This window comes from Molothrus ater, chromosome 31, assembly GCF_012460135.2.
Source record: "Molothrus ater isolate BHLD 08-10-18 breed brown headed cowbird chromosome 31, BPBGC_Mater_1.1, whole genome shotgun sequence".
In the NCBI taxonomy this organism is placed as follows: Eukaryota; Metazoa; Chordata; class Aves; order Passeriformes; family Icteridae; genus Molothrus; species Molothrus ater.
This window is the reverse complement of record NC_071658.1, coordinates 1,167,865-1,195,856: the sequence shown is the minus strand read 5'-3', so window position 1 is coordinate 1,195,856 and position 27,992 is coordinate 1,167,865. Positions and strand designations below refer to the sequence as shown.

Below are 27,992 nucleotides of genomic sequence, written 5' to 3'. Positions count from 1 at the left end.
GTTGTTAATTTATATATAATCTATAATCACAGACTGTTACAAAGCTCACACAAATATATGACCAGATTTAGCACAACCCCAGCATTCAAAAGTCCCTGTTTTTCTGTTCAGTTTCATTTCTTATCCAACTCCTCCCACAGCACAAGCCCAGGCCACACCTCTCACCCCCACTGCTCAGTGAATAAAAAACTCCACCTTTTCTTCAATTTCTGCTTTCAGTTGTTCCTTAAGGGAGGCCAGTTCACTTTTCAAAGATGACAGCTCATTTTCCTACAAACCATTAAATAAAGGACAGGGTTAACTATGCACAGCCCAGAAAAAGGAAAACAGTCCCAAGTGAGACAGTAATTAACAGGGACACTCATTAGATACACAAGAGAATTCTATTTGCTTTTCAGCCCTATACTTGAAGCTTTGCCTTAGCTTGTTTAAAAAGACTGAAGCACTATAAGAAACAGGAACTTGATCAGAAATGTTCAAGGTAAGACCTTAAAACACTTGGGAGAACAGGGGTGAGAGGGCACAATCGAAATATTTAAAACAAAAGTTTCCTATTCCAAGTGGGAAGTCAGAGCATGACACACTATCTGGAAGAGCAGACACAAACACACTGCTACTCCAATTCATTTTTAGAAACATTTGGAGTTTTTAGTGCCCAGAATAAGATCTGCTGCAGCAGCTTGGCTGGGACTGCTACTGGTAAAAATTAAAACCACACTGGAAAAGTTCCCAGAGAACTGTCTCTGGTGGGAAAGACCCCAGAGCACAGCAGGAAAAAGAAACTCTCTAAGCAAACTGAAAAAAGAGTTTTAGAAGTCACAAACTGACTGAAGATCACATCTTTTGTCTCTCTGTGCTGTTGGTGGGCAAGAGGGAGGGACTGGGAAAAAAGGTGTTTTAAAGGTTTATTTTAATTCTCATTACCCATTTTTAATTCTATTAATAATAAATTTTTGATGCTATTTAAGTTTGAATCTGCTTTACCTTCAAAGAGTTTTTCTCCTAATCCTTATCTCAACTTGAATTTTTCTTTCCCCTCCTCTGCTCAACTACAGCAGAGAAAAATGAGTGAATGTTTTTTTTGTGTGTGCCTGGCCCTTAGCCAGCATAAAACCACTACACAAGGACATCAGCCCCTTCACTGAATTACTGAACATTGGAAAGTACTCCTTACCAGTGCTCTTGCTGATGAGAACTGCTTTTGCTGTTTCATTTTATATACTTTTAACTCTGCATCTTTTTCTTCAACCATTTTATCATATTCATTCTGGGTTAAAAAAACCAAACCAACAACAAACTCAAAATATGTGACTAAATGTTACAATTATAGAGTTATCCAGTCTTAAAACATCATTTTTTTCAAACCAGGCTCTTAAGATTCAGAAAGAAAAGATTCATTGATGCTTCTGCAGAAACTGTAAAACAGAAAATGCTCAATTCAAGTATTATTTTGTGGACTGGCAGAGAGTGCTTGATTTCTGTGCAGCAATATGGGCGCAGCACTAAGAGCCAGCTGTGCCATCTTTATTAATGTATCTGCTAAAGATATTGCAAAATAGAGGAACAGAAAGGAAAACTAAAATGTGTCAGGCTAAACTGCTGACAGTCACTAAGTCATCTCAGAGAAAGAGCCAAACTGATACTGAAAAATATTGCACTCAGATGGTATCAAAGGAAGCCTGAATTGAAAAAAATCTAAAAATCCCAGAAGTTTAGATGAATGGAATTTATCTGCCCACAGGAATCTTTTGAAAATCTTCAAATGAATTTGATTTTAGATGATGCAAAGTCCAGCATGGGTTCGGCTTCCTTTTCCCAGATTCAGGCCTGATTCTGCTTTGGAAAGGTCATGAACGTGGTATCACAAGTTATAAACATGCCATTAACATGGTATCACACACTGCAAACCACAGCAAGCAGGAAAATCTCTTCCCTTGTGCTTTTCCATCAGTGCCATCATCTCAGTTATCTTGTGCTGACATCTGGCATCAGTTTGTCTCTGTATCATTGCTGTTTCATCACAAAGCAACCTCATCTTTTCTACCTGTCAGTAATAAATTGCATTTCATTCATCAACATAACCATATATTTCTTTTAAATCTTAATTTCTTCTTTCCCCTGTGGGTGCAAAGTTTGCAGTCCCACTTGGGCTTTATTTGCTTTTAAGATCCCTTTCAAATCCCTCATCTTTTCTGCAGATTGTTAAAATGGGCAAGATCAAAGGTACAGCCATGGCAGGCAAGTTCACTTCAAACCAAAAGGCCATTTCAAGCACTCTGCCCTAACATTTCTTAGCATTGCCATCAAAAAAAAAAGTGTGGGCAGAAAAATACTAATATGGGAGAAGTTATAATCTAATTTAACTATGCTGACTTTATACCAAGGGTGGAATTTCTTGGAACTATATCTTGAAAGCAAGAAGTTTTAATGGAGTTCTTATTTTCAAAGTCATATTCAAATACGTCAGCCTAAGCACCTCATGTACTAAAGCTTTGCTCACAGGCATACACAAATTCCATTCATGTCTGAAATGGAAGAGCAAGGACTCTGGCCAATAAAGCTTCATAAAAACATTTTAAAATAAATTAAACTGCAGTAAAAATTAACACCTCTCACCTCTTCATGAAGTTTATTTTCATTTCCTTTTCTTGTTTCTATGTCTTTTTGATAGATGTCAACTGCTTCCTTATGTTGCTTGTTCATATTTTCCATCTCTATCTGCAATTTATTCACCTTTTGAGAATGCAGAATTGCTGCTGTTATTTGTTTAGGAATTACTGTGTTAATGATTTTTTCTTACCTCTTGTTTTTGAGCACAAACACACTGTTACTGTTCAGGTATATGATTAAAGTGTTTCCTATTTAAAAGTTCAGCTTTTTTTTTTAATAAAGAGTTGAACTTTGGCCTGAAGTGAGTTGGAAAATACTCAAAGAAAGAATGGCAACAGCCCAGTGGGGAAGACTGCCCTAAGCAGTCACCCTAAATGCTGTGAATGCCTCAGAAAAAAAACAAATACAGATGGAGATTTGATTCCCTCTCTTGTAAACCTGTATCAGATTTGCACAGCTTTTATGGTACATTTTTCTCCCAGCTGTGCATTTTGATTACAGTTTTTCCTTTTAAGTTTATCATATGAATATCCTCAAAAAAGTCCACTTTTCTTCAAGTGCAGTACCCAAAGCTGGACACAATATTCCCATCAGAGGGATTGCCACTGCAGAACACATTTAAAGAACAGCCTTAAAAAAGTAATATATATATACATATATGTATATGTCTTTTAAATGCTTTTCTGTTACAATGAGGTTGCTGAACCCTGTTCAGTCCACTATCAACAAAAGAAAAAAAAAAGGAACAGATTAGAAACATCATTAATTGCAATGTGAATCCATCTCTTAAATGTCCAACAGTCAGTGCCCAATGATTAAAAATGGAAGCATCTTCTAAAAACTGTGAGCTCATTCCTGCAAAGTCTGTATCCCAGATCCCAAAGCAGCTCAGAACGTATTGAACAAGTATTATCATTACTTACAGTGGGGCTTAAAAACACTCACCTCATCTTCTACATGATGCTATTTAAACCTACCTTCCCTTCATAAGTATTGCTTTACTTGCTTTCTGCAGTAAGTTTCTTTGGCAGCACCTTATTCTGTTGAAATAAAACAAAACAAGCACTGTACCTTAATAAGTAAATAGAATTATGTAATGGTTTAACTGCATCAAGAAATTCCAGCTCTCATCAGGCAAATAACTCTGTGTTGTGCAGCTCAGGTTCCAGAACAATTCTTCAAACAAATGAATGTTCAACTAATTTCTGTGATAATTACTGTTTCTTCATGACCTTAAGAAAGGCTCCTCCTGAGCAAGAGCAGGGAATAACAAATGAGGTGCAGAATGGGAATTACAACTAAGATGCTGCTGACAGAAGGTGTGAAGATGTCATGACAAAAAATACAAGTTCTTTATTTTTACAGTGAAGTTACTACAGTTTGTGCCAGTGCAGAATTATTTTCTACTAGTGGTAACTGAGACACTTATTACAAGTACAAAAATAACACCATGCACTAAATGAAAAATGAAGTTTATTAAAGATATTATTTTTGTAATTGCTCTTTTCAAATTAAGGCACATTTAACAAATCAAGTGATTCCTGAGATGACTCCCTAATTTGCTCAGGGTTAGGATAAGAAAGGAGAATTTTTAAATTACATAGGTGGATCTAAAGATATCACAGCAGACACAAACCTGCTGAAAAGGCAACCCAAAATATAATGTGTTTATGTATTTGTGAAATGAAAATCTCTACCCACCTCCTGCTGCAACTCTTCAATGCATTTGGTTTTATTTTCCACCTGCTTCTTTAAATTGTTCATCTGAAAGAGATATTTCAGACATTCATTAGTAAGTTCTACAAATGACTCCCTATGTGAGCAATTCCTGTAAATGTTCTCAAACCTGCACTTGCACCAGTCTGGTTTGTTCCAATGGGACTGCAGCACCAGCTGACATGTTAGAATAATCAGAGTTTTAGCCATAAAGTACCACAAGATGGTAAATAATAGCAGTGAACCAGTTCCTTAGTTGTTAGAGACTTAAGAAAGAAGAAAAAAATCCCCAATATCTTCACAATTTAAAAATACACTTGTAGGAAGTTCCCTACATCCATGAAAAAATGAATTTCCCAATTATTTTCTAGAATCTTCAATGGCTTTTCCTTTCTTGAAATTTCATTTTCAGTACTCTTTACCTGAAATGACAATTGTAAATCTTTGACTGTTACAATGAAATTCTGAAATTTGCTAAAAACCCCAGGTTGCTTTGAACCAACAGAAAGAAAAGTAAAAATGTTTGAATCTATTTAAGCTAAAACTCACACTACATATAAAAAGCTAATCCAGAGCCCATCCATCACTGTGTGGGTATATGAAAAATCAGAAAAGCAGGTTCTCTGTTGGCCTGAAAACAACCAAATCTTTAATATGAAACTTGCAGCAAAGAGTGAACATCCCCGTGACTGTGCTTGTCTTTTGAAATAACAGGGCTCAGCACGTGCACACACAATGGCACAGCTGGCAGCAGCTGAGAAAGAAGAAACCTCTGGCAGAGATCACATCCCCCAGGCAGAGCTTTGCAGAAAAATCCCAACACAGATTTTACATTTAATGCTGGCCTACAGGTTCTGTAAGATATTTGCATGACACATGACATACATTTTCTTCTCTTTCATCCAGTGTACTTCTCACCTCTTCACCTGTCTTTGCCATTTTCTGCTTCAAAGACTCCAGTTCATTTCTAAGTGCCAAATTAACAAGCATTAGTAAATCTTTCCTTCTTGCCTTTAACTGATTTTCAGTACTTCTAATAAACCCTTCTTTTATTTTCTAAAAAGAGCTGCTAATGTTGATGGGAACTTCATAAGCTGCTCAATGAAAATGTTCTTAAAATGCAGCAACATGCCCAGTAAGTCAATCTGTGAACTGTGCATACTTTTTTTAAGTAGGAAAAGATGTTCCAGCTAAGCCAAGGAAAATACATCCTAACCTGGACTATTGCAATGCAGCTGTGAAACATGGGAGCTGCCTGTCTATTGAACTGGTGATACAGAGAGTAACTCTTACCCAGTTTTGCCTTGTCACATTTAATCCATGACCTTCACCTTCCATTTTCATTTCCCTCTCACCTGAGATGTCTAATGCACAACAAGACAGCTCCTACTATGTAATACAAAATGATGGCAAACACTGTTCCTGCAGCAATTGGTATTTCTAATCTGAGAAGATTTCTACCTGGCCAACAGCAATTCTGAATAGTTTCTGTTTAGCTATATAATCTAGAAAAACATTAATCAAAAAATCCCAGAAAGCAGCATTTGAACAGAACTAACTATTTGAGTCTACTTCCTTTCACAATATCAGTTATTAATATTTGTTTTTACTTGCCTTAGCTGGCTATTTGCCTCTTCTAGATTTTCAACTAACTGCTTTGTATTTTCTTCTTTTTTCTTACTATCCTAAATAAAGACCCATGTGTCAGCAAAGAAATAAAATTCAAAGTGACTTCTTAAAAAATTCAAAGACATCCAAAGCACACTGACCTGCCTTGCTCACAAGTGTAAATACACTTCCTTTCCAACTCAAACACAAAAAACAGCTCAGGTACTCTGCAGACCAAGTCATGTTGCAGCTCATCATCTAATTTGTAAAACCGAGTAATTTGTCCAATTGAGTATTGTCCTTTCATGAAACCTGGAAGTTTACAACTTGCCTCTTGTTGTTCTTGCAGTTTCTTGACTTCTGCAGCCACAGCATTTTTCTCTTGTGCTGTTTGTTCTTTCTTTCTCCGAGGCTTTTCCTCCCCATTGGATTCCTGTGCCCTGGAGCCGCTCCAAACGGCCTCAGCCACCAGGTTCTGCTGTGGGGATTTGTCCTCCCTGCTCTCCATGCTCAGCTCCTTCCCTGGGGGAGGAAGGACAAGGAGAGGATGGGATTTGCCTCCGTGCCACAGGGAAGGGGAAGGAGATCCCCCCAGTGCATCCCTGGCTGGACAGCATCAGCAGTGGGGCTGTCCTGCAGCCGGGGGCCGTGCTGGGCTGGGAGATGGAGCAGGAGAGAGGGGGAAAGGGGCACTGACTTCCTCCTCACCTGTCTGGGTGTCTTGGGGCATCTTCGGCTTCCTCACAGCCTTCTCCTCTATCCAGATGAGGTTTGGGAATGGGAAATCCTGGTTTAGGGAAAAAACAAGATGTGAGTGCATTGGCTACGAAGGTCCCACTGGCCAAGTCCATCTCTAGAAGTCACCGGGTGTCTGGTGGCCAGAAATAGCTCCAAAAATCAGGAATTCCAAAAACCTCTCCCAAGTCCTGACTTTGGGGTTTGGGGGTCCCTCTTCTCAGAGCTGCTGGGGGACCCCTGGGTCCTGGGCATTCCCCCTCTCCTGGGTTCTGCTTACACAGGCTGAGGGTCTTTTGGGGGTCCCAGGGATGAATTTATGATGCTCGTATCCCCATTTGTCTGAAATAAGTTTTGCACCTTTAACACTGGTTCTGAGAGCAGAGAGGGAGGAAGAAGAAGCACGGAGTTTGTTTTCAGAAGCTCTTTCACTCCTCCACATTCCTGCTCTTCTGTTGTCTGCAGATGGACAGACAGCAGGACAGAGCCCTCCTTTGCTTTTAGTTAGTTTGAGCTCGCTGAGGCAGAGAAGTTCCCTGGACTGTGGTTTTTGGTTTTTCCTTTTTTTTTGGACCTGTCTAAACCTGCTCTGGACTGAACACCCAGAAGAGCACCAGGTGCTCACACCTGAGCCCCACCAGGGCTGGGCCACGGCATTTCCAGCACCTGAGAGACTGATAAGAGACTGATAAGAGACTGATAAGAGCCCAGCTACAGCCCACAGAGGGACTTTGTGAGTTTGTCATCTCTTTTGGAGCAGCAAGAGGTTTTATTGTTTAATAGTGGTCATTTTTTTGGGCTGGTGAGTGCTTTGCCTGTTAAATACACAGTTTTTTCCACTTCTCTCCAAGGAAATCTTTTTCCACAACCAGATGAGGGAGGGGCCGCTTGACTTTGCTCTTCTACAGGAAACATCTTTAGAGGTTTTTCTCCCAAAATTGCCCTAAACCATTGGCTTTGAAGGTCCCACTGGCCAAGTCCATCTCTAGAAGTCACAGGTGTCTGGTGGCCAGAAATAGCTCCAAAAATCAGGAATTCCAAAAACCTCTCCCAGGAGTTCCCTGTTTCCAGTGTCCTGACTTTGGGGTTTGGGGGTCCCTCTTCTCAGAGCTGCTGATGGGGCCCCTGGGTCCTGGGCATCCCCTCCTCTCCCAGGTCCTGCTCAGGCATGCTGAGGGGGTTTTGGAGGTCTCAGGGCTCATCCTCGCCTGATTCTGTGGAAATTGTTTTTGTGATTCATGCCAATTGGCAATGGAATCAGCAAATGCTCCTACCTGCTGTGTCCAAAGTAGGCACAAAGAAAGGTTTTGAAACTTTCTGACCAAACAGCCAAATAAAGCACCAAAATCAAAGAAGTATAGTAGAGCATAAGAGATGAGGTAGCAAGATGGCTGATGCTTAGAATAAAATAGAGGAAGTTGGGGTAAAGCTAACAGATATTGCAACAAAGCAGTTAAAAGCTTATGTAAAATAAAAAGCTTGATGCACTTGACAAAATCATGTAGCAGACACCAGTGTAAGGCCTCCCTCCAGACGACCACAAGAAGGACAGGAATCAATGGCCACCAGGAAAGATTATTAAATTGCTCTCAGCTTATTGATATTTTGCTGATTTGGACTAACCAAGCACATTAGAAAATGCTTTGTAGGCTTAAAAACAGTATATACACTTTACTGAACTGTGTGTGCTGTGAGTGGAGCGGTGACTCCCCGGCCACCCAGCGCCTGCTTGCTTGCTTTAAAATAAAAGGTATAGAAATAAAATTCAGATTGGCTATTGAAATTTTATATCAGGTGTTCCAGGGTCCCCTTTCTCCAGCATCCCTCCACTCCAGGCACTCAGCGCTTCCCCTGCTGCCCTTTGCACTCCTGAGAGATCCAAAAATATCCCCTCATCAGCTATACCAAAAATACCTCTCTCAGCGACACCAAAACATATTTGGGACTCGACTCCTGTGAAAAACGCCAATCACTTGTTTTTAAAATTTTGAAAGTTTAATAGTAATGAAATGGTTATAAAAATAGTAATACAATTAGAGTAATAATAATTTGGACAATTTGAATTAGGACAATACGAGACAACAAATGCAGAGAGTTACGGACGTCCCGGTACCTTTTTCTGGGCAGCACGAGCCCAAAAAAGGACCCACGTTAACAAAGGATTAACCCTTAAAAACAATAACCTGTTGCATATTCATACACCTCATACATGATGCATAAATTCCATTCAAACACAGGATTCTGTCTGGTCATCATCAACTTCTTCCTTCTAATCCTAACAGCGCCTTCGAGGCAGGAAGAAGTTTGTTTCTTATGATAAGAGGGCCATAAATTCTTTTTCTCTGAAAGATTTAGGTGTCCTGTGGCTGCTATCTGGTGCGAGTGCCTCATTCCTTTCTTTTAAAAAAAACCCCACTGACATAAATCTTATTTTAAGCACAAAAGTTACCTTTTAATTACAAGACTACATTTATCACTAAAATGTTAATACAGCACTACTAATCAATACATCAAAATACATATGGTAATTGTGGGAATCCATAAAATTAGAGGGTTTTGGGAAAGCTGCAAAAGGCAGGCCTCAGATACAGCAGAACTGTGAGTAGAGATAAAGCAGCAGTCAGGAGTTAAGTCAGCAGAAAAATTATTTAAACTGTAGAAAAAGCAAGGGCAAATAGAACAATGGCCAATGTTTTAACGTTTGTCTGAATAGCTCTCTAAGCTGCAGAAAGGTTATCTAGCAAGATATTAGGAAGGTTAAAGCTTAATAATGGAGCTCTGTGCGTTGTGTTTTAAGGCTTACAAGCAGGTATTGTATTCGAAATAAGCAAGCATTGTTTAAACCAAAGGTACGTGTGCTTATGGTAATTGGATAGAACTACTGTCAATGTGCTTTTGCTTGGTGTGATTGGTCAAGAAGCTTATAAAGTAAGTTGTAACATTAAGTTTTTTGGCCTGCTGCCTGGGATATGAGCTGCTGGCATCTTCCCATTGTCATAACCACGTAATGAGAGTGATGCTGGAAAATAAAACAGCTCGAAGCGCTTTCCACAGCAGCCCCGTCTCGCTCGCGTCTGTAAATAATCCCCCCTTGCCGGCGTCAAAAAATATCTGCGCAAAACCACATAATATGCACTTTTCACAACTCCGGAATCGGCAGGGTCCAAACCGCAGCAAAATCTCCCTCTCCCCGCCGAAAAAACCCTCCCGGAGCTGCCGCGATGGACTCGGGGCGCGCTCCCCCTCCGCGCTCACCTGCGGGATGCGGGGCGATGCGGGATGCGAGCTCGCCGTGGAGCCCCGCAGGGCTCCCTCCCCTGCGGCTGCTGCTGCTGCTCCTCGGGCTGCTCCCCTTCGTGCTCCTCCTGTTCCTGCTCCTCCCCTTCCCCTCTCCCTCCCCTTCCTCCCGGCCCGGAGCCTCCTCTCGCACCCGCTCTGCCCCACGGCCGCAGCAGCGCCGGCTCTGGGGTGTTGGGGAGGATGGAACAGGAAAGCCTTACAAATATGATTGCCTGGCAAGAGATTTTGGGAATATGGAAACTATAAGCGAGATGGAAAGGAAAGCAAGCTTTGAGATTCCTCAGTTACTGAACAACGGGAAAACAACGGTGTGGATGGGCTGAAGGTAAATCAAATCCACTTTTGATGGAGCAACACCCTCTGCTGGCAGACAGGCCCAAGGGTCAGAGCAGAGCCTGCCAGCTTGGCAGAAGGGGCACAAAGAGGAGTTTTTAAAGTTTAAAATATAGCACAGTATGGCAATGTAATGATTCTTATAGGCTGTATTGAAATGCTATAGGATTTGTATATTGTACTAGATTGGTTAGTGAGAATCAGAATATTCAACACAGAAGATTTACTGTATTGGAACGGGAACTTTGCTGTCTTAGCTCTTACCTCTGTTACTCTTGCTCTTACCTCTTGTCTCTTAGCTCTTGCCTTTGATGCTCTTACACCTTTTACTCTCTTATGCTTTTACGCTCTCACCCTCTCATCCTCTCTCTCCCTCTCCTCTCGGGCCTGCTCCGAGCTGTGGCTGCAGCTCCCAGCAGGGCCCTGCACCCAGGCCCTGTGCAATAAACCCCAAATCCCAGCAGGGCCCCTGCACCCAGGCCCTGTGCAATAAACCCCAAATCCCAGCAGGGCCCTGCACCCAGGCCCTGTGCAATAAACCCCAAATCCCAAAAGGGCCCTGCCCCCAGGCCCTGTGCAATAAACCCCAAATCTCAGCAGGCCCCTGCACCCAGGCCCTGTGCAATAAACCCCACATCCCAAAAGGGCCCTGCACCCAGGCCCTGTGCAATAAACCCCAAATCCCAGCAGGGCCCTGCACCCAGGCCCTGTGCAATAAACCCCAAATCCCAACCAAAAGGCCCCTGCACCCAGGCCCTCTGCAATAAACCCCAATTTCCACGCCCTGGCTGCGGGGATCTCTCGTCTCCGTCCATCCTGACTGTGCCACCCCCTCCAATCCTACACTGGGGCAGGGGGAGAAACCCCCAGGAGCCCCCAGCGATGGACAGGGGGCTCGGGGCTCAAGAGGTCCTTTTAGTTTTTTTGTTATGTCTAGGCTCTGAAGTAGGGTTTGTCGTTGTGAAACCAAGATTAATCAAGGATTAATACAGAAATAGATGTTCTAATCTATCCTTGGACTTCTGCTGGTCCCTAGGAAGGCTGGTGGGTGATTTCTGTCTGTGTTCAAATATTTAAAGCAATAACAAATAGTCCCATACTTGATATTTCAGATAAACAATTTAATGGCATCTTAACATTGTTTTCACGATCTTATACCGTGCATCTTTTACTCCCTGTGAAGCTGAAATCTTTTTAAATACAAGCAATTCTACTGCAATTTTAGAAGTTTCAAAACCATTTTAACATACTGAAAACAAAACAGTCTAAAAAGACAGGTCTAACGGCCATTAAAATGCAGGAAAAAGCAAGAGGACTTCAGGTAAAAGAACATACATTTAACAGCAACATTTCTTCCACTATGTATTTATGTGTTAAGAAAAATGGAGTAAATTTAAAAGAACAGAAGTTCTTTAAAACCAGGCTTTCTAATGCCAGAAACAGCTTTGAAACAACTTTCTATGCAGTTCTATTTATTTCAAAATTTAAAATTGGCCAATTTTTGTCCCAACATTTTGAAGCACAAGGGAGGAAAGGTGGAAAAGGCTCTGCAGGGGTTGCAGTTATAGATCTATAAAGTTCATATGTGTAAAGGAATGAACACAGTATTGAACACACTGAGTATGACAGAAAAATGCAACAAAGCACTGACTCTGAGAGAAAAACAACCCTGCAAGCAATGCCAGGGCACTGGGCATTTCTGCATTTTAAGCAAAGAACTTTACAACATCTTTAATTTTCCTTTTCCTGTCCATTTTGGAGAGCGCAGTCCAGCCCGCCTCGCGCATTCTCCTCATGGTTTTGAGTTTCAGAGCAGAGCCTGGAGATTTCACACTGGATGGAGCTGGGGTCCAGGAAGGAAAATAAAGCCATCCTTTAGTTTCTGTAAACAATCTGATTAACTGCTTGCTTTAATCTTAGGAAAGGCTAACATACCTTTTTTGGTGCTGGGGAATGTAATTGTGAAGCTTGTGGAAAATCTTTGTACAAATTTTTAAACATTTCTTCTTCCGAGACTATGCTCTAATAAATGAAAAAGTTACTTACTCACACTATATTAAAAACTACTTTTTCTTTCCCCCTAAGGACATTAAACTATGAAAAATAAAAAAAATTAAGATGTCATTATGAGGCAAAACAGTTCAATAAAAAGAATGTTAATTATGTACATACAATTCCAGAAAGAACCAATCAATTAAAAATAGACACATAAATATTGGCTTGAATGTGGAAGCCCAAACTGTTTCTTTTCATTCTCAGAGCCAGCAGTGAGCACAAAGAAGTGCTCAGCACAGGATTTGCTCTCTGACTCTTACCAGGAGGTCAGTGTGCTCAGAGCTGTCTGACTGAGTGTCCAGCTGCACAAGCACTTTCTGCTTTTTCCTGCTGCTCTGCTCTGAAGGCAGGTTTGTGCTTCTTCCACTGTGCATCTTATCCATTGGAGGAGTCTTTATAGCATATGTCTGGGAAAGAAAACGTTTCTATTTTTAGATTTTATTTTATGGGGTAAGAATGGAATCTAAAGCCAAACTCAGGAGCCAGTTTACAGTCTGAGTGTCCAAGAATTCACCTGAGAGAAATGGTGGAACTCTTCTCTTTCCATCCAAACATGAAGCAATGACCCAAACAAAGTGGGGTGGGCTGGAAATAGCATTTTTTATATTATTTTTGTTGCCAAATGAGGAGAATGAAGGGGAAGCTATGGAAGAGCTGAGTTTCATGGCACATTGTATTTCAGTTCTTCATGCTTATCTGCAGAAATTCAGGGTATTCTGAACTGTAGCCACGACATGTGGACCATATCAAACATCAAAGAAAATGGGAACAAACAAAACTGCAGGAAAAGGCTTTCAGAGAAAGACTGATAGCTATATCAAGATTGGTGTTACTTAAAATAGTCTTTTCACGAGAAGTTAAACTGAGAAGCATTGAATGGTCCAGTGCAGTCCTTTTTTAGACAGAAAACATCAAAGTGGTGCTGGATTCCATTGCTCCAATATGAAACCCACAAGTGAACTCCTGACAGGGAAGAAGGGTAAGTTCTGCAGTCAGGACTACTTTGATACTTTGACCATTTTTACAGCTAGATCAGCTTTGTTCTCTTCCACAGAGGAAAAGTGCCTTTACAAATGGACACTTTTAAGACTGAGTAAAACAATTCCAGAGACATAAAAAAATCAACAACTGAGCAAGAAAAATTACACAGTGGGAGCCCTTCCAGAAACTGCTGTCCAATATCTCCATGGAATGGTAGGACCCTTTAAAATCCCTTCTTATCCCAGGGGAAAAAAATCATCTACAGAGAGGTAAGAAATACAGGCAGAAAAATGCAACAAGAAAAATTCACTGTTAGGAGTTACAAAACTTCAGTGTTGGACTGCCCAAGGGGCTTCCTGCACTGAAGGAGATATTTTTTATTTTTATCTTTTTTATTTTAGGAATATAATTTGGAGACTTTCTATTTTTCCATGAGTAGATTCACTGTATAGATCTAAACAAGGTTTAGGAGTCCCAGGAACATAAATTTTTATTTTCTTTAAAAAGTTTGAAGTCCAAAGCATTGCAGTGTCTTTTGTTGAATGCAAATAAATTATCATGGCACTTCAATTGATTCTACACATATAAACACTACCAAATTCTAAAAGCAATTAAAAAGTTGAAGTTACCTTGTGTTTCTTTTCACTTTCAGGAATCATACTGTGAGAGTGCTCTTTTACAAGATTCTCCTACAAAAGAGTTATGTGACAGCAAGGAAATATTTCTTTGAATTCAGTTGTTAAAAATCTTCTTGGTGTCATTACAGAGCACAGTCTATAATCACAGACTGTTACAAAGCTCACACAAAAATATGACCAGGTTTAGCACAACCCCGCATTCAAAAGTCACTGAAAAAACCCCTACAGTTTAGGGAACTTTTTTGCTTTAGCTAGTTAAAGTTAACTAAAATAAAGGAGAGTTTTGTTTTGTTGTTAATTTATATATAATCTATAATCACAGAGTGTTACAAAGCTCACACAAATATATGACCAGATTTAGCACAACCCCAGCATTCAAAAGTCCCTGTTTTTCTGTTCAGTTTCATTTCTTATCCAACTCCTCCCACAGCACAAGCCCAGGCCACACCTCTCACCCCCGCTGCTCAGTGAATAAAAAACTCCACCTTTTCTTCAATTTCTGCTTTCAGTTGTTCCTTAAGGGAGGCCAGTTCACTTTTCAAAGATGACAGCTCATTTTCCTACAAACCATTAAATAAAGGACAGGGTTAACTATGCACAGCCCAGAAAAAAGAAAACAGTCCCAAGTGAGACAGTAATTAACAGGGACACTCATTAGATACACAAGAGAATTCTATTTGCTTTTCAGCCCTATACTTGAAGCTTTGCTTTAGCTTGTTTAAAAAGACTGAAGCACTATAAGAAACAGGAACTTGATCAGAAATGTTCAAGGTAAGACCTTAAAACACTTGGGAGAACAGGGGTGAGAGGGCACAATCGAAATATTTAAAACAAAAGTTTCCTATTCCAAGTGGGAAGTCAGAGCATGACACACTGTCTGGAAGAGCAGACACAAACACACTGCTACTCCAATTCATTTTTAGAAACATTTGGAGTTTTTAGTGCCCAGAATAAGATCTGCTGCAGCAGCTTGGCTGGGACTGCTACTGGTAAAAATTAAAACCACACTGGAAAAGTTCCCAGAGGACTGTCTCTGGTGGGAAAGACCCCAGAGCACAGCAGGAAAAAGAAACTCTCTAAGCAAACTGAAAAAAGAGTTTTAGAAGTCACAAACTGACTGAAGATCACATCTTTTGTCTCTCTGTGCTGTTGGTGGGCAAGAGGGAGGGACTGGGAAAAAAGGTGTTTTAAAGGTTTATTTTAATTCTCATTACCCATTTTTAATTCTATTAATAATAAATTTTTGATGCTATTTAAGTTTGAATCTGCTTTACCTTCAAAGAGTTTTTCTCCTAATCCTTATCTCAACTTGAATTTTTCTTTCCCCTCCTCTGCTCAACTACAGCAGAGAAAAATGAGTGAATGTTTTTTTTGTGTGTGCCTGGCCCTTAGCCAGCATAAAACCACTACACAAGGACATCAGCCCCTTCACTGAATTACTGAACATTGGAAAGTACTCCTTACCAGTGCTCTTGCTGATGAGAACTGCTTTTGCTGTTTCATTTTATATACTTTTAACTCTGCATCTTTTTCTTCAACCATTTTATCATATTCATTCTGGGTTAAAAAAACCAAACCAACAACAAACTCAAAATATGTGACTAAATGTTACAATTATAGAGTTATCCAGTCTTAAAACATCATTTTTTTCAAACCAGGCTCTTAAGATTCAGAAAGAAAAGATTCATTGATGCTTCTGCAGAAACTGTAAAACAGAAAATGCTCAATTCAAGTATTATTTTGTGGACTGGCAGAGAGTGCTTGATTTCTGTGCAGCAATATGGGCTCAGCACTAAGAGCCAGCTGTGCCATCTTTATTAATGTATCTGCTAAAGATATTGCAAAATAGAGGAACAGAAAGGAAAACTAAAATGTGTCAGGCTAAACTGCTGACAGTCACTAAGTCATCTCAGAGAAAGAGCCAAACTGATACTGAAAAATATTGCACTCAGATGGTATCAAAGGAAGCCTGAATTGAAAAAACATCTAAAAATCCCAGAAGTTTAGATGAATGGAATTTATCTGCCCACAGGAATCTTTTGAAAATCTTCAAATGAATTTGATTTTAGATGATGCAAAGTCCAGCATGGGTTCGGCTTCCTTTTCCCAGATTCAGGCCTGATTCTGCTTTGGAAAGGTCATGAACGTGGTATCACAAGTTATAAACATGCCATTAACATGGTATCACACACTGCAAACCACAGCAAGCAGGAAAATCTCTTCCCTTGTGCTTTTCCATCAGTGCCATCATCTCAGTTATCTTGTGCTGACATCTGGCATCAGTTTCTCTCTGTATCATTGCTGTTTCATCACAAAGCAACCTCATCTTTTCTACCTGTCAGTAATAAATTGCATTTCATTCATCAACATAACCATATATTTCTTTTAAATCTTAATTTCTTCTTTCCCCTGTGGGTGCAAAGTTTGCAGTCCCACTTGGGCTTTATTTGCTTTTAAGATCCCTTTCAAATCCCTCATCTTTTCTGCAGATTGTTAAAATGGGCAAGATCAAAGGTACAGCCATGGCAGGCAAGTTCACTTCAAACCAAAAGGCCATTTCAAGCACTCTGCCCTAACATTTCTTAGCATTGCCATCAAAAAAAAAAGTGTGGGCAGAAAAATACTAATATGGGAGAAGTTATAATCTAATTTAACTATGCTGACTTTATACCAAGGGTGGAATTTCTTGGAACTATATCTTGAAAGCAAGAAGTTTTAATGGAGTTCTTATTTTCAAAGTCATATTCAAATACGTCAGCCTAAGCACCTCATGTACTAAAGCTTTGCTCACAGGCATACACAAATTCCATTCATGTCTGAAATGGAAGAGCAAGGACTCTGGCCAATAAAGCTTCATAAAAACATTTTAAATTAAAAAAAATTAAATTGCAGTAAAAATTAACACCTCTCACCTCTTCACGAAGTTTATTTTCATTTCCTTTTCTTGTTTCTATGTCTTTTTGATAGATGTCAGCTGCTTCCTTATGTTGCTTGTTCATCTTTTCCATCTCTATCTGCAATTTATTCACCTTTTGAGAATGCAGAATTGCTGCTGTTATTTGTTTAGGAATTACTGTGTTAATGATTTTTTCTTACCTCTTGTTTTTGAGCACAAACACACTGTTACTGTTCAGGTATATGATTAAAGTGTTTCCTATTTAAAAGTTCAGCTTTTTTTTTTAATAAAGAGTTGAACTTTGGCCTGAAGTGAGTTGGAAAATACTCAAAAGAAAGAATGGCAACAGCCCAATGGGGAAGACTGCCCTAAGCAGTCACCCTAAATGCTGTGAATGCCTCAGAAAAAAAACAAATACAGATGGAGATTTGATTCCCTCTCTTGTAAACCTGTATCAGATTTGCACAGCTTTTATGGTACATTTTTCTCCCAGCTGTGCATTTTGATTACAGTTTTTCCTTTTAAGTTAATCATATGAATATCCTCAAAAAAGTCCACTTTTCTTCAAGTGCAGTACCCAAAGCTGGACACAATATTCCCATCAGAGGGATTGCCACTGCAGAACACATTTAAAGAACAGCCTTAAAAAAGTAATATATATATACATATATGTATATGTCTTTTAAATGCTTTTCTGTTACAATGAGGTTGCTGAACCCTGTTCAGTCCACTATCAACAAAAGAAAAAAAAAAGGAACAGATTAGAAACATCATTAATTGCAAAGTGAATCCATCTCTTAAATGTCCAACAGTCAGTGCCCAATGATTAAAAATGGAAGCATCTTCTAAAAACTGTGAGCTCATTCCTGCAAAGTCTGTATCCCAGATCCCAAAGCAGCTCAGAACGTATTGAACAAGTATTATCATTACTTACAGTGGGGCTTAAAAACACTCACCTCATCTTCTACATGATGTTATTTAAACCTACCTTCCCTTCATAAGTATTGCTTTTCTTGCTTTCTGCAGTAAGTTTCTTTGGCAGCACCTTATTCTGTTGAAATAAAACAAAACAAGCACTGTACCTTAATAAGTAAATAGAATTATGTAATGGTTTAACTGCATCAAGAAATTCCAGCTCTCATCAGGCAAATAACTCTGTGTTGTGCAGCTCAGGTTCCAGAACAATTCTTCAAACAAATGAATGTTCAACTAATTTCTGTGATAATTACTGTTTCTTCATGACCTTAAGAAAGGCTCCTCCTGAGCAAGAGCAGGGAATAACAAATGAGGTGCAGAATGGGAATTACAACTAAGATGCTGCTGACAGAAGGTGTGAAGATGTCATGACAAAAAATACAAGTTCTTTATATTTACAGTGAAGTTACTACAGTTTGTGCCAGTGCAGAATTATTTTCTACAGGTGGTAACTGAGATACTTATTACAAGTACAAAAATAACACCATGCACTAAATGAAAAGGAGTAGAAGTTTATTAAAGACATTATTTTTGTAATTGCTCTTTTCAAATTAAGGCACATTTAACAAATCAAGTGATTCCTGAGATGACTCCCTAATTTGCTCAGGGTTAGGATAAGAAAGGAGAATTTTTAAATTACATAGGTGGATCTAAAGATATCACAGCAGACACAAACCTGCTGAAAAGGCAACCCAAAACATAATGTGTTTATGTATTGTGAAATTAAAATCTCTACCCACCTCCTGCTGCAACTCTTCAATGCATTTGGTTTTATTTTCCACCTGCTTCTTTAAATTGTTCATCTGAAAGAGATATTTCAGACATTCATTAGTAAGTTCTACAAATGACTCCCTATGTGAGCAATTCCTGTAAATGTTCTCAAACCTGCACTTGCACCAGTCTGGTTTGTTCCAATGGGACTGCAACACCAGCTGACATGTTAGAATAATCAGAGTTTTAGCCATAAAGTACCACAAGATGGTAAATAATAGCAGTGAACCAGTTCCTTAGTGGTTATGGAATTAAGAAAGAAGAAAAAAATCCCCAATATCTTCACAATTTAAAAATACACTTGTAGGAAGTTCCCTACATCCATGAAAAAATGAATTTCCCAATTATTTTCTAGAATCTTCAATGGCTTTTCCTTTCTTGAAATTTCATTTTCAGTACTCTTTACCTGAAATGACAATTGTAAATCTTTGACTGTTACAATGAAATTCTGAAATTTGCTAAAAACCCCAGGTTGCTTTGAACCAACAGAAAGAAAAGTAAAAATGTTTGAATCTAATTAAGCTAAAACTCACACTACATATAAAAAGCTAATCCAGAGCCCATCCATCACTGTGTGGGTATATGAAAAATCAGAAAAGCAGGTTCTCTGTTGGCCTGAAAACAACCAAATCTTTAATATGAAACTTGCAGCAAAGAGTGAACATCCCCGTGACTGTGCTTGTCTTTTGAAATAACAGGGCTCAGCACGTGCACACACAATGGCACAGCTGGCAGCAGCTGAGAAAGAAGAAACCTCTGGCAGAGATCACATCCCCCAGGCAGAGCTTTGCAGAAAAATCCCAACACAGATTTTACATTTAATGCTGTCCTACAGGTTCTGTAAGATATTTGCATGACACATGACATACATTTTCTTCTCTTTCATCCAGTGTACTTCTCACCTCTTCACCTGTCTTTGCCATTTTCTGCTTCAAAGACTCCAGTTCATTTCTAAGTGCCAAATTAACAAGCATTAGTAAATCTTTCCTTCTTGCCTTTAACTGATTTTCAGTACTTCTAATAAACCCTTCTTTTATTTTCTAAAAAGAGCTGCTAATGTTGATGGGAACTTCATAAGCTGCTCAATGAAAATGTTCTTAAAATGCAGCAACATGCCCAGTAAGTCAATCTGTGAACTGTCCATACTTTTTTTAAGTAGGAAAAGATGTTCCAGCTAAGCCAAGGAAAATACATCCTAACCTGGACTATTGCAATGCAGCTGTGAAACATGGGAGCTGCCTGTCTATTGAACTGGTGATACAGAGAGTAACTCTTACCCAGTTTTGCCTTGTCACATTTAATCCATAACCTTCACCTTCCATTTTCATTTCCCTCTCACCTGAGATGTCTAATGCACAACAAGACAGCTCCTACTATGTAATACAAAATGATGGCAAACACTGTTCCTGCAGCAATTGGTATTTCTGATCTGAGAAAATTTCTACTTGGCCAACAGCAATTCTGAATAGTTTCTGTTTAGCTATATAATCTAGAAAAAACATTAATCAAAAAATCCCAGAAAGCAGCATTTGAACACAACTAACTATTTGAGTCTACTTCCTTTCACAATATCAGTTATTAATATTTGTTTTTACTTGCCTTAGCTGGCTATTTGCCTCTTCTAGATTTTCAACTAACTGCTTTGTATTTTCTTCTTTTTTCTTACTATCCTAAATAAAGACCCATGTGTCAGCAAAGAAATAAAATTCAAAGTGACTTCTTAAAAAATTCAAAGACATCCAAAGCACACTGACCTGCCTTGCTCACAAGTGTAAATACACTTCCTTTCCAACTCAAACACAAAAAACAGCTCAGGTACTCTACAGACCAAGTCATGTTGCAGCTCATCATCTAATTTGTAAAACCGAGTAATTTGTCCAATTGAGTATTGTCCTTTCATGAAACCTGGAAGTTTACAACTTGCCTCTTGTTGTTCTTGCAGTTTCTTGACTTCTGCAGCCACAGCATTTTTCTCTTGTGCTGTTTGTTCTTTCTCTAGTGAAAGCTTACTGAGATACACTGTTAGTTGTTCATTCCTTAACCTAATTTCAAACAAATGGCCAAGAGGAATAAGAAGATGCATTTTGAAATCTCCTTTTAAATTAAACATACCCGTTATCAAGTCTTATTCCATGCTGAAAGAAGTCCAGGCCTTTATCTACAAATAGAAGCTTTGCAGCAGAGTCAGAGAGATGTAAAAAGGTGACAGAAGAAGGAAAGAAAATCAGAGTCAACTTTTATATAAATCTAATGGTTAGTGAAGATGATGTAGTTCAAAGCAAGATTGACCATGAAGTCAGAAACTTTCTCTTCTTGTTAAATAAGTCAAAGAGATATGGAACAACTACATATGCCATAGAATACATACAAATAGAGAAAGTGGAATTTAGAAATGTAAGTCTAGAATTAATGGCATATATGTGGTTCAAAAGTTTGATTAGAAAACAATCCTAGTTCATTTCACTGTGGATTAAAGCAACTCCACCAAAACTAATTAAATATTGTATTTTCAAAATGGTCATACGCCTCTTGTTCAAGATCTGTTTTCAGAGTCACAAGCTGCTTTAAATAATCTTGTTCCTTCTCAGCTGTACTTGTCAGCTGTGCTTTCAAATCCTGGAATTCTTTCTGCAAAATGAAGAGTTTTGAGTCTACATGTGCAAACTCCAACTGCTGGAGGTTATCAGACATGAACTAAGAGCACAAGGCTTTCAGAAGAACCCAACAACATCCATGTCATGGATTATCCAGGTTGGATCTTTCCAGTCTCTGCTGGGATCTGGAAGTGCTGTGAGACAGTGAACTGTGACACCAGTGCTGTTCATGTCTGTCCCCTGCTGTGAGTTTAATTACCTGGGCTGTAAAATTAGGGTGGGACACTGCTCTGGGTGCTGTTTCTTATGCATAAACTTGTGTCCAAGTCATGATGTGTAACTTCACTATTTCTAAAAACATGTTACTATTGCCCTACTTCAGACCTCTCTCATCTGGAGAGCATTTTCATTGCTCTCTCCACATTTTTCTCTCTCTGCATATTTTCTACAGTAGCCTCAAGACTCTTCTTCAGTCCAAGTCCTCCAATTTGCCCATTTTAGAAAATGAGTGAAACTCAGTTCAGAACACTCAATGCACAGATGAGAACAACAAGCAAACACAGTGAAATGCACACCTGATTTCCCACTATCTTAACTTGAGTTGATATGGATTCTTGTTAGGCTTGTAAATCTAAAATCATAATGAAAAGAAACCTCTGTTCAGAGTGTATTTCATATAGCTGAGACTTCTGTGACAGAAAATGGGCCTGTGTCACAGTACAGCAGGGTTCACAGAGGCCAGAGCTAATTACCTTCCTGTAAGGAAGAACAAAGGGGAAAACTTTATATGCAGAGGGAGTGGCATTTGAATGGGCATGAACAAAGAAGGAAATAACCAAAAACCTTGAGAAGGAAAACCAAAAACATGGGAGACAAGAAAAAGCAAAAGCACAGGAGACAAGAAAAACAGTGGCAATAAAAAAGTTCTTTAAAGAAAACACTGAAATTGTGTGTGAGAAAGTTTAGTAGAAATGTTAAGGTAGACTAGATGGTGTTTATTTATGACATTTAAGATACTTACAAAGCAAGAGGAATTTCATATGAAGAGCAAATGCCATGAGATTAATAAAATGAACATTTACCAGAGTTTCTGACAGCTCTTCAAGTTGCACTTCTTTATCACATTTTACTTTAGTCATCTCTTCTACAGCACGTGGAATGTAAAATTAATGGAACAGAAATGATTTTTCAGATTTATCAGGCAGTATAAAACATTTACCCCTTTGCAATACCCAGTTCTCAAAACTTGTTGGATTAAGTTAAGAAGCTGAAAAGCTAATTTATGACTTAATCTAAATGTAGACTTGAAAAAATGATTCAGACATTAGCAAATCTCTATCTGAAGAGAAACTAAATATTTATCTTAAATAAAGTTTAGAGCCTTTCTATGTTTTCCACAATTATAGCTTCAAATAAACCATGGACTGTTAGACTAGAGTATTCTGCAAGTATTGATGCACCTGCATTGTTCCAGAAAAAAATCTGAACTGCTGAAGGTACCACATGGATATGCTGAGAAAGGAAACCAGTTGTTACTGACTTCCAAATGGTTTCTCTGTGCACATTGACAGTGCTGGTATTTTTTGCAAGTTCTCAGCAGCAAGGCAGAGCTCTTACTCTGGGGACTAAGGAGCACATCCCTAGAAAGCACAGGACATCACATTTATGATATTTAAAGACAACCCCTGCCAGCATCATTCCACTTCCAGCACGGGGAGGGTCCCAGAAACCTCAATGGGAGGGTTTTATCTCTGCTACAGAAGTCACTCCTGGCACCTGCAGTGCTGCTGCTCTTAGCTGGAAACCAAAATTACCTCCAGAAGAATTCATGCAGGAATGGTCTCACTATTGGAGCTCTGCACAGCACTGCCCTTTGGCTGCTGCCAGTACCAATGACCCCCAAAGAAAAGGGATCAGCCGAGTCAAAATAAATTCAGGCATTCCTGATAGGTACAGGTACTGTAAAATCATTTCTCCACCTACTAGAGACAGTCCATTTCCAGACAACAGCAGAAAGCATTTTTATTACTGCCTGGCTCATTCCTCATTCCCATTCCCTGTCCCCATTCCCCATTCCCATTCCCATTCCCGGACCCCATTCCCACTCCCATTCCCTGTCCTCATTCCATTCCCCATTCCCTGTCCCCATCCCCCATTCCCTATTCCCTGTCCCCATTCCCCATCCCCATTCCTCGTCCCCATTCCCTGTCCCCATTCCCCATTCCCATTCCCGGACCCCATTCCCATTCCCATTCCCGGTCCTCATTCCATTCCCCATTCCCTGTCCCCATTCCCCGTCCCCATTCCTCGTCCCCATTCCCATTCCCTGTCCCCTCTCCCCGGACGCCGCCGCCATCGCTCTGGCCCCCCTCGGCCCTCACGTGACCGCGCAAATCCCACCCTGCTCCCGCCCACCAATCCCAGCGCGCGATCGCTCCCAGATTTGCATAACCACGCCCTCAGCTTCGGCCCCGCCCCCGCCGGCTGCAGCCGCGTCCGGGCGCTGTTTGCTCCCAGTTCCCTCCCAGTGCTCCCAGTAAGAGCGGGACCGGCAGAGAGAGCGCTCCCAGTTCCCGCCTGCTGCTCTCACCATCGTTCCCAGTGCTCCCAGTAAGAGCGGGACCGGCAGAGAGAGCGCTCCCAGTTCCCGCCTGCTGCTCTCACCATCGTTCCCAGTGCTCCCAGTCAGAGCGGGACCGGCAGGGAGAGCGCTCCCAGTTCCCGCCTGCTGCTCTCACCATCGTTCCCAGTGCTCCCAGTAAGAGCGGGACCGGCAGAGAGAGCGCTCCCAGTTCCCGCCTGCTGCTCTCACCATCGTTCCCAGTGCTCCCAGTAAGAGCGGGACCGGCAGGGAGAGCGCTCCCAGTTCCCGCCTGCTGCTCTCACCATCGTTCCCAGTGCTCCCAGTAAGAGCGGGACCGGCAGAGAGAGCGCTCCCAGTTCCCGCCTGCTGCTCTCACCATCGTTCCCAGTGCTCCCAGTAAGAGCGGGACCGGCAGGGAGAGCGCTCCCAGTTCCCGCCTGCTGCTCTCACCATCGTTCCCAGTGCTCCCAGTCAGAGCGGGACCGGCAGAGAGAGCGCTCCCAGTTTCCGCCTGCTGCTCTCACCATCGTTCCCAGTGCTCCCAGTAAGAGCGGGACCGGCAGGGAGAGCGCTCCCAGTTTCTGCCCGCTGCTCTCACCATCGTTCCCAGTGCTCCCAGTATCGCTCCCAGTGCCGGGCGTGGCGGGGCCGCTTTGGAACCCCCCCAGGGCAAAGCGCGGCTGCTTTTGGGTGCCGGCACTGCCCGGGCCGGGCTGGGAGCGGAGGAGGAGCGGGAGGGAGAGAAGGGACAGAGGAGGAGGAAAAGGAAAGGGAAAGAGAGAGAGAGGAGCGCGAAGAAGAGGAAGAGCAGGGCCAGAGGAGGAGGAAGAGGAGCAGCGGGAGGAGGAACCGCAACACCAACCCCACGTGGTTCCCCCGCTCGGGCCGTGGCTGCCCCGGTTCCGCCCCCTCCGGAAGCCGCAGGTGAGCGGGGAGGGGGAGTCGCCCCAAATCCATGGCGGAGAGGGGCGATCCCGGTGCAGAGGGACCCCCGGCAGCCTGGAGGGGTGGGGGAGGCTGGGGATGAGCGGGGTCCGGGCGCCCCGAGGCTGAAAGGGGCGCTGACTTCTCCAGCTGCACTTGGGCACCGGGACCATCAAACCCGACACGCTCAGCCCTTGTTTTGCCCCCCAAACCAGGATTTCCCATTCCCAAACCTTGGCCAGGTAGAGGAGGAGGCTGCGAGGAGGAAGAAGATGCCCCAGGACACCCAGGCAGGTGAGGAGGAAGTCAGTGCCCCTTTCCCCCTCTCTCCTGCTCCATCTCCCAGCCCAGCACGGCCCCCGGCTGCAGGACAGCCCCACTGCTGATGCTGTCCAGCCAGGGATGCACTGGGGGGATCTCCTTCCCCTTCCCTGTGGCACGGAGGCAAATCCCATCCTCTCCTTGTCCTTCCTCCCCCAGGGAAGGAGCTGAGCATGGAGAGCAGGGAGGACAAATCCCCACAGCAGAACCTGGTGGCTGAGGCTGTTTGGAGTGGCTCCAGGGCACAGGAATCCAACGGGGAGGAAAAGTCCCCGAGATCCCATACAAGGAGGGGCTGCAAACGCAGATAACGGTGATCCGAGGAGGAAAGACCCACCTTGGGTCCAGAAGGTGACCACAGGCCGGAGTTGGGGGTCCCTGAGCAGCTTCAGGATGGGGAGAAGCCCCACAAGTGCTCAGAATGTGGGAAGAGCTTCAGGTGGAGATCATCCCTGATCAACCATTGGAGAATCCACACAGAGGAACAGCCCTATGAGTGTGGGCAGTGTGGGAAGAGCTTCAGGTGGAGCTCCCGCCTGAACTCCCACATGGGAATCCACACCAGGGGGAGGCCCTATGAGTGTGGGCAGTGTGGGAAGAGCTTCAGCCACAACTCCAACCTGATCCACCACCAGCGCGTCCACACCGGGAGAGGCCCTACGGATGTCCTGAGTGTGGGAAGAGCTTCAGAGCCAAATCCAGCCTGATTTTCCACCAGAGGAGCCACACGGGGAACGGCCCTACGAGTGTGATGAATGCAGCAAGAGGTTTCAGATCAGCTCCAATTTCCTCCATCACCAGCGCACTCACACAGAGGAGAGGCCCTTCCGCTGCCCTGACTGCGGGAAGGGCTTCAGGGACAAGTGCAGCCTCCTTAGGCACCAGCTCATCCACTCCGGGGAGAGGCCCTACAAGTGTCCCAGGTGTGGGAAGAGCTTCAAGACCAGCTATGAAGTGACTGCCCACCAGAGGAGCCACATGGGGGAACGGCCCTACGAGTGTGGGGAGTGTGGGAAGAGCTTCAGGACGAGCGCCCACCTGAGTGCCCACCAGCGCATCCACAGCGGGGAGAGGCCCTATGAGTGTGCCTGGTGTGGGAAGAGCTTCTCCCAGAGGTCAGCCTTGACCCAACACCAACGCATCCAGCTGTTGTGTTGTCTGTGTAAGTTGGACTGTTCTGTTCCCCCTATCATGCAATGGTTCTGCCCTGGTTCTCCCTTTCCTCTTTTACTGCCAGTTATCCCAACTCCTCCCCAGTTGCCTTGGAGATTAATGTACCCTTCCTCAAATCCCTCCCCGGTGCCCTGTCCATCACTCGGCGCTCCCACCCTTCTCTCTAGAACTCTCTAGAAACTTTCAGCTAGAGCGTCGAGTGATTGGCTCAGGGGCCGGGGCCCCACCCTCAAGTTATCCCCATTGGGGTTTTCCCTAAGTCAATCTTTTGTATCCCACTCCCCTCTGAAGACACCTGGCTGGCTCCTGGCTCCCCGTGAGCACCTGGACACACCCACAGACCAACATCAGAAATCCATTGTGGAGAGCTGTCGCCTTGACTTTTGAAGATTTTTCTAAGCCTTCTGATGTTTACATTCTTGTAGCAAACTTTCTCACACACTTCCTGTAAATAACTTATTGTTTTGCATTCTTTTATGGAGGAGAAGAAATTTGATGGACTGTTGGTTTGTCCAGTGTCATTGGAGAGGTGGCACTGTCATCCTCCAATCCACTGTCACTTTTGGAAAAGTATAAATGTTGGAATCTGGAAATAAACTTCCTCTTTTTCACCTTGAGAACAGTGGTTTGTGCGCTCGTGTTGTTTCATGTCCTATAGCGACATGGAGTAGATTTGTCGACTTCTGACCCCAGAAAAATCTCACTTCTTGCATCTTCCTGGTGGCATCAAGTAACACTGGATGGCCTTGGAGGTCTTCTCCAATACAAATCCATCATTTTAATTCTCTCTGCCCCACAGGCATCTTCTACAACCAAATCGGGTCAGACTGGGGCAAAACCCATGATTTTGGAGACAGTGGGGTGGAAACCCCTCCAAAAAAGGTTCTTCCCACCCACCCAAGCACATGGATGCTCTTCTGGCAGGGACACATAAATCCTTTTGGTTTTGCCTTCAAACACAAAGGTTTCTGTTCATACCTTTGAAAGCCCTGAAATTGGGGTAAAAATCAAGACATTGAACTAAGGCTTGGATGGGCACACGTGGGGACACAGCCCTGGGTGGGGACCTGAGTTGGAAGTGGCCATGGACAGGGACATGGGGGGACACAGCCATGGATGGTGACATGGGAGGACATGAGCATGGATGGGGACATGAACAGGACAGCATCAAGGCCACCACCTGTGCCACCACAGTGCCACCAGCACCTTCATCTCTGCCATAGCGCTGCCTGATGCAGTTCCTGTCACCACGTCCCCCCTGCCACCATTGTGGTGTCCCAGCTGAATGTCACCACCCACCAGAGCAGGATGGGAACCTGTTCAGCTGGTGACAAGTGGCCCAGGAGAGAGTGACAGCCACCAGGGTGTCCCAGGGCCACTGCGCTCAGGGGATCCCAACCGCCCCTGGGGACAGGGCAAGGGTCAGTGTCACCCACAGGGGCCATGTGGGCCCATGCTGGGTGTCACTGGAGGCGTCCTGGTGGCAGCGTCCCCACAGGTGTGGTGACATTGTCCCCTGGTGTGTGTCCTGGTGGCATCATGTCCCTTACATGTTGATGACCCAAGTTACATCATCCTTGTTCTCCTCCCCATTTCTAGAATGTTCCCCACTCCCGCTTTCCTATTGGTTCCCGTTCCCTGCAGCTCCTCCCCTGAATCCCAGTTGGTTGTTGCCCTTTTGTCCCGCCTTTGCACCACCCTTGTTCCCTCTGCCCATTGGCCCTCAGGCCCAAAGTGCGCTGGTGTTTGCAGGGGTCCCAGGACGAGGGAAGAGACGA

General features: G+C 42.6%; 2 protein-coding genes and 1 pseudogene across 2 annotated transcripts; 1 reads left to right on the top strand and 2 right to left on the bottom strand.

Moving 5' to 3' along the window:
* Window positions 1-166: 166 nt before the first annotated feature.
* LOC118700572 (synaptonemal complex protein 1-like) lies at window positions 167-10,053 on the bottom strand. The gene is made up of 6 exons (XM_054518074.1): window positions 9,925-10,053; window positions 6,643-6,721; window positions 6,266-6,456; window positions 4,312-4,374; window positions 3,588-3,650; window positions 167-270 (listed from the first exon to the last, which is right to left on the bottom strand). Exons 2-5 carry the CDS (start codon window positions 6,662-6,664, stop codon window positions 3,609-3,611), a joined length of 318 nt encoding a protein of 105 aa, XP_054374049.1. The 5' UTR covers window positions 6,665-6,721; window positions 9,925-10,053; the 3' UTR covers window positions 167-270; window positions 3,588-3,608.
* Window positions 10,054-11,402: 1,349 nt separating this feature from the next.
* Window positions 11,403-24,547, bottom strand: LOC118700557 (synaptonemal complex protein 1-like). The gene is made up of 15 exons (XM_054518063.1): window positions 24,395-24,547; window positions 22,295-22,356; window positions 21,143-21,246; window positions 20,543-20,660; window positions 20,218-20,288; window positions 19,488-19,569; window positions 18,588-18,650; window positions 17,861-17,923; window positions 16,889-17,005; window positions 15,441-15,533; window positions 14,462-14,536; window positions 13,968-14,027; window positions 12,618-12,764; window positions 12,238-12,324; window positions 11,403-12,145 (listed from the first exon to the last, which is right to left on the bottom strand). The coding sequence occupies exons 2-15, from the start codon at window positions 22,349-22,351 to the stop codon at window positions 12,131-12,133; spliced, it is 1,152 nt and encodes a 383-aa protein (XP_054374038.1). The 5' UTR covers window positions 22,352-22,356; window positions 24,395-24,547; the 3' UTR covers window positions 11,403-12,130.
* Window positions 24,548-25,358: 811 nt separating this feature from the next.
* On the top strand, window positions 25,359-26,834 carry LOC118700545 (zinc finger protein 501-like; annotated as a pseudogene).
* Window positions 26,835-27,992: the final 1,158 nt, after the last annotated feature.

Excerpts from the sequence above, each read along its gene's own strand:
- LOC118700572 (XM_054518074.1), bottom strand. The coding sequence starts at position 6,664 with ATGCCCCAAGACACCCAGACAG. Across the intron at positions 4,375-6,265 it reads AACTGCAAGAACAACAAGAG|ATGAACAATTTAAAGAAGCA; the intron begins GCAAGTTGTAAA and ends TATCTCTTTCAG. Across the intron at positions 3,651-4,311 it reads TTGAAGAGTTGCAGCAGGAG|AATAAGGTGCTGCCAAAGAA; the intron begins GTGGGTAGAGAT and ends TTATTTCAACAG.
- LOC118700557 (XM_054518063.1), bottom strand. The coding sequence starts at position 22,351 with ATGACTAAAGTAAAATGTGATAAAGAAGTGCAACTTGAAGAGCTGTCA. Across the intron at positions 20,289-20,542 it reads AACTGCAAGAACAACAAGAG|GATAGTAAGAAAAAAGAAGA; the intron begins GCAAGTTGTAAA and ends GTCTTTATTTAG. Across the intron at positions 14,537-15,440 it reads TCTCATCAGCAAGAGCACTG|GAAAATGAGCTGTCATCTTT; the intron begins GTAAGGAGTACT and ends AATGGTTTGTAG.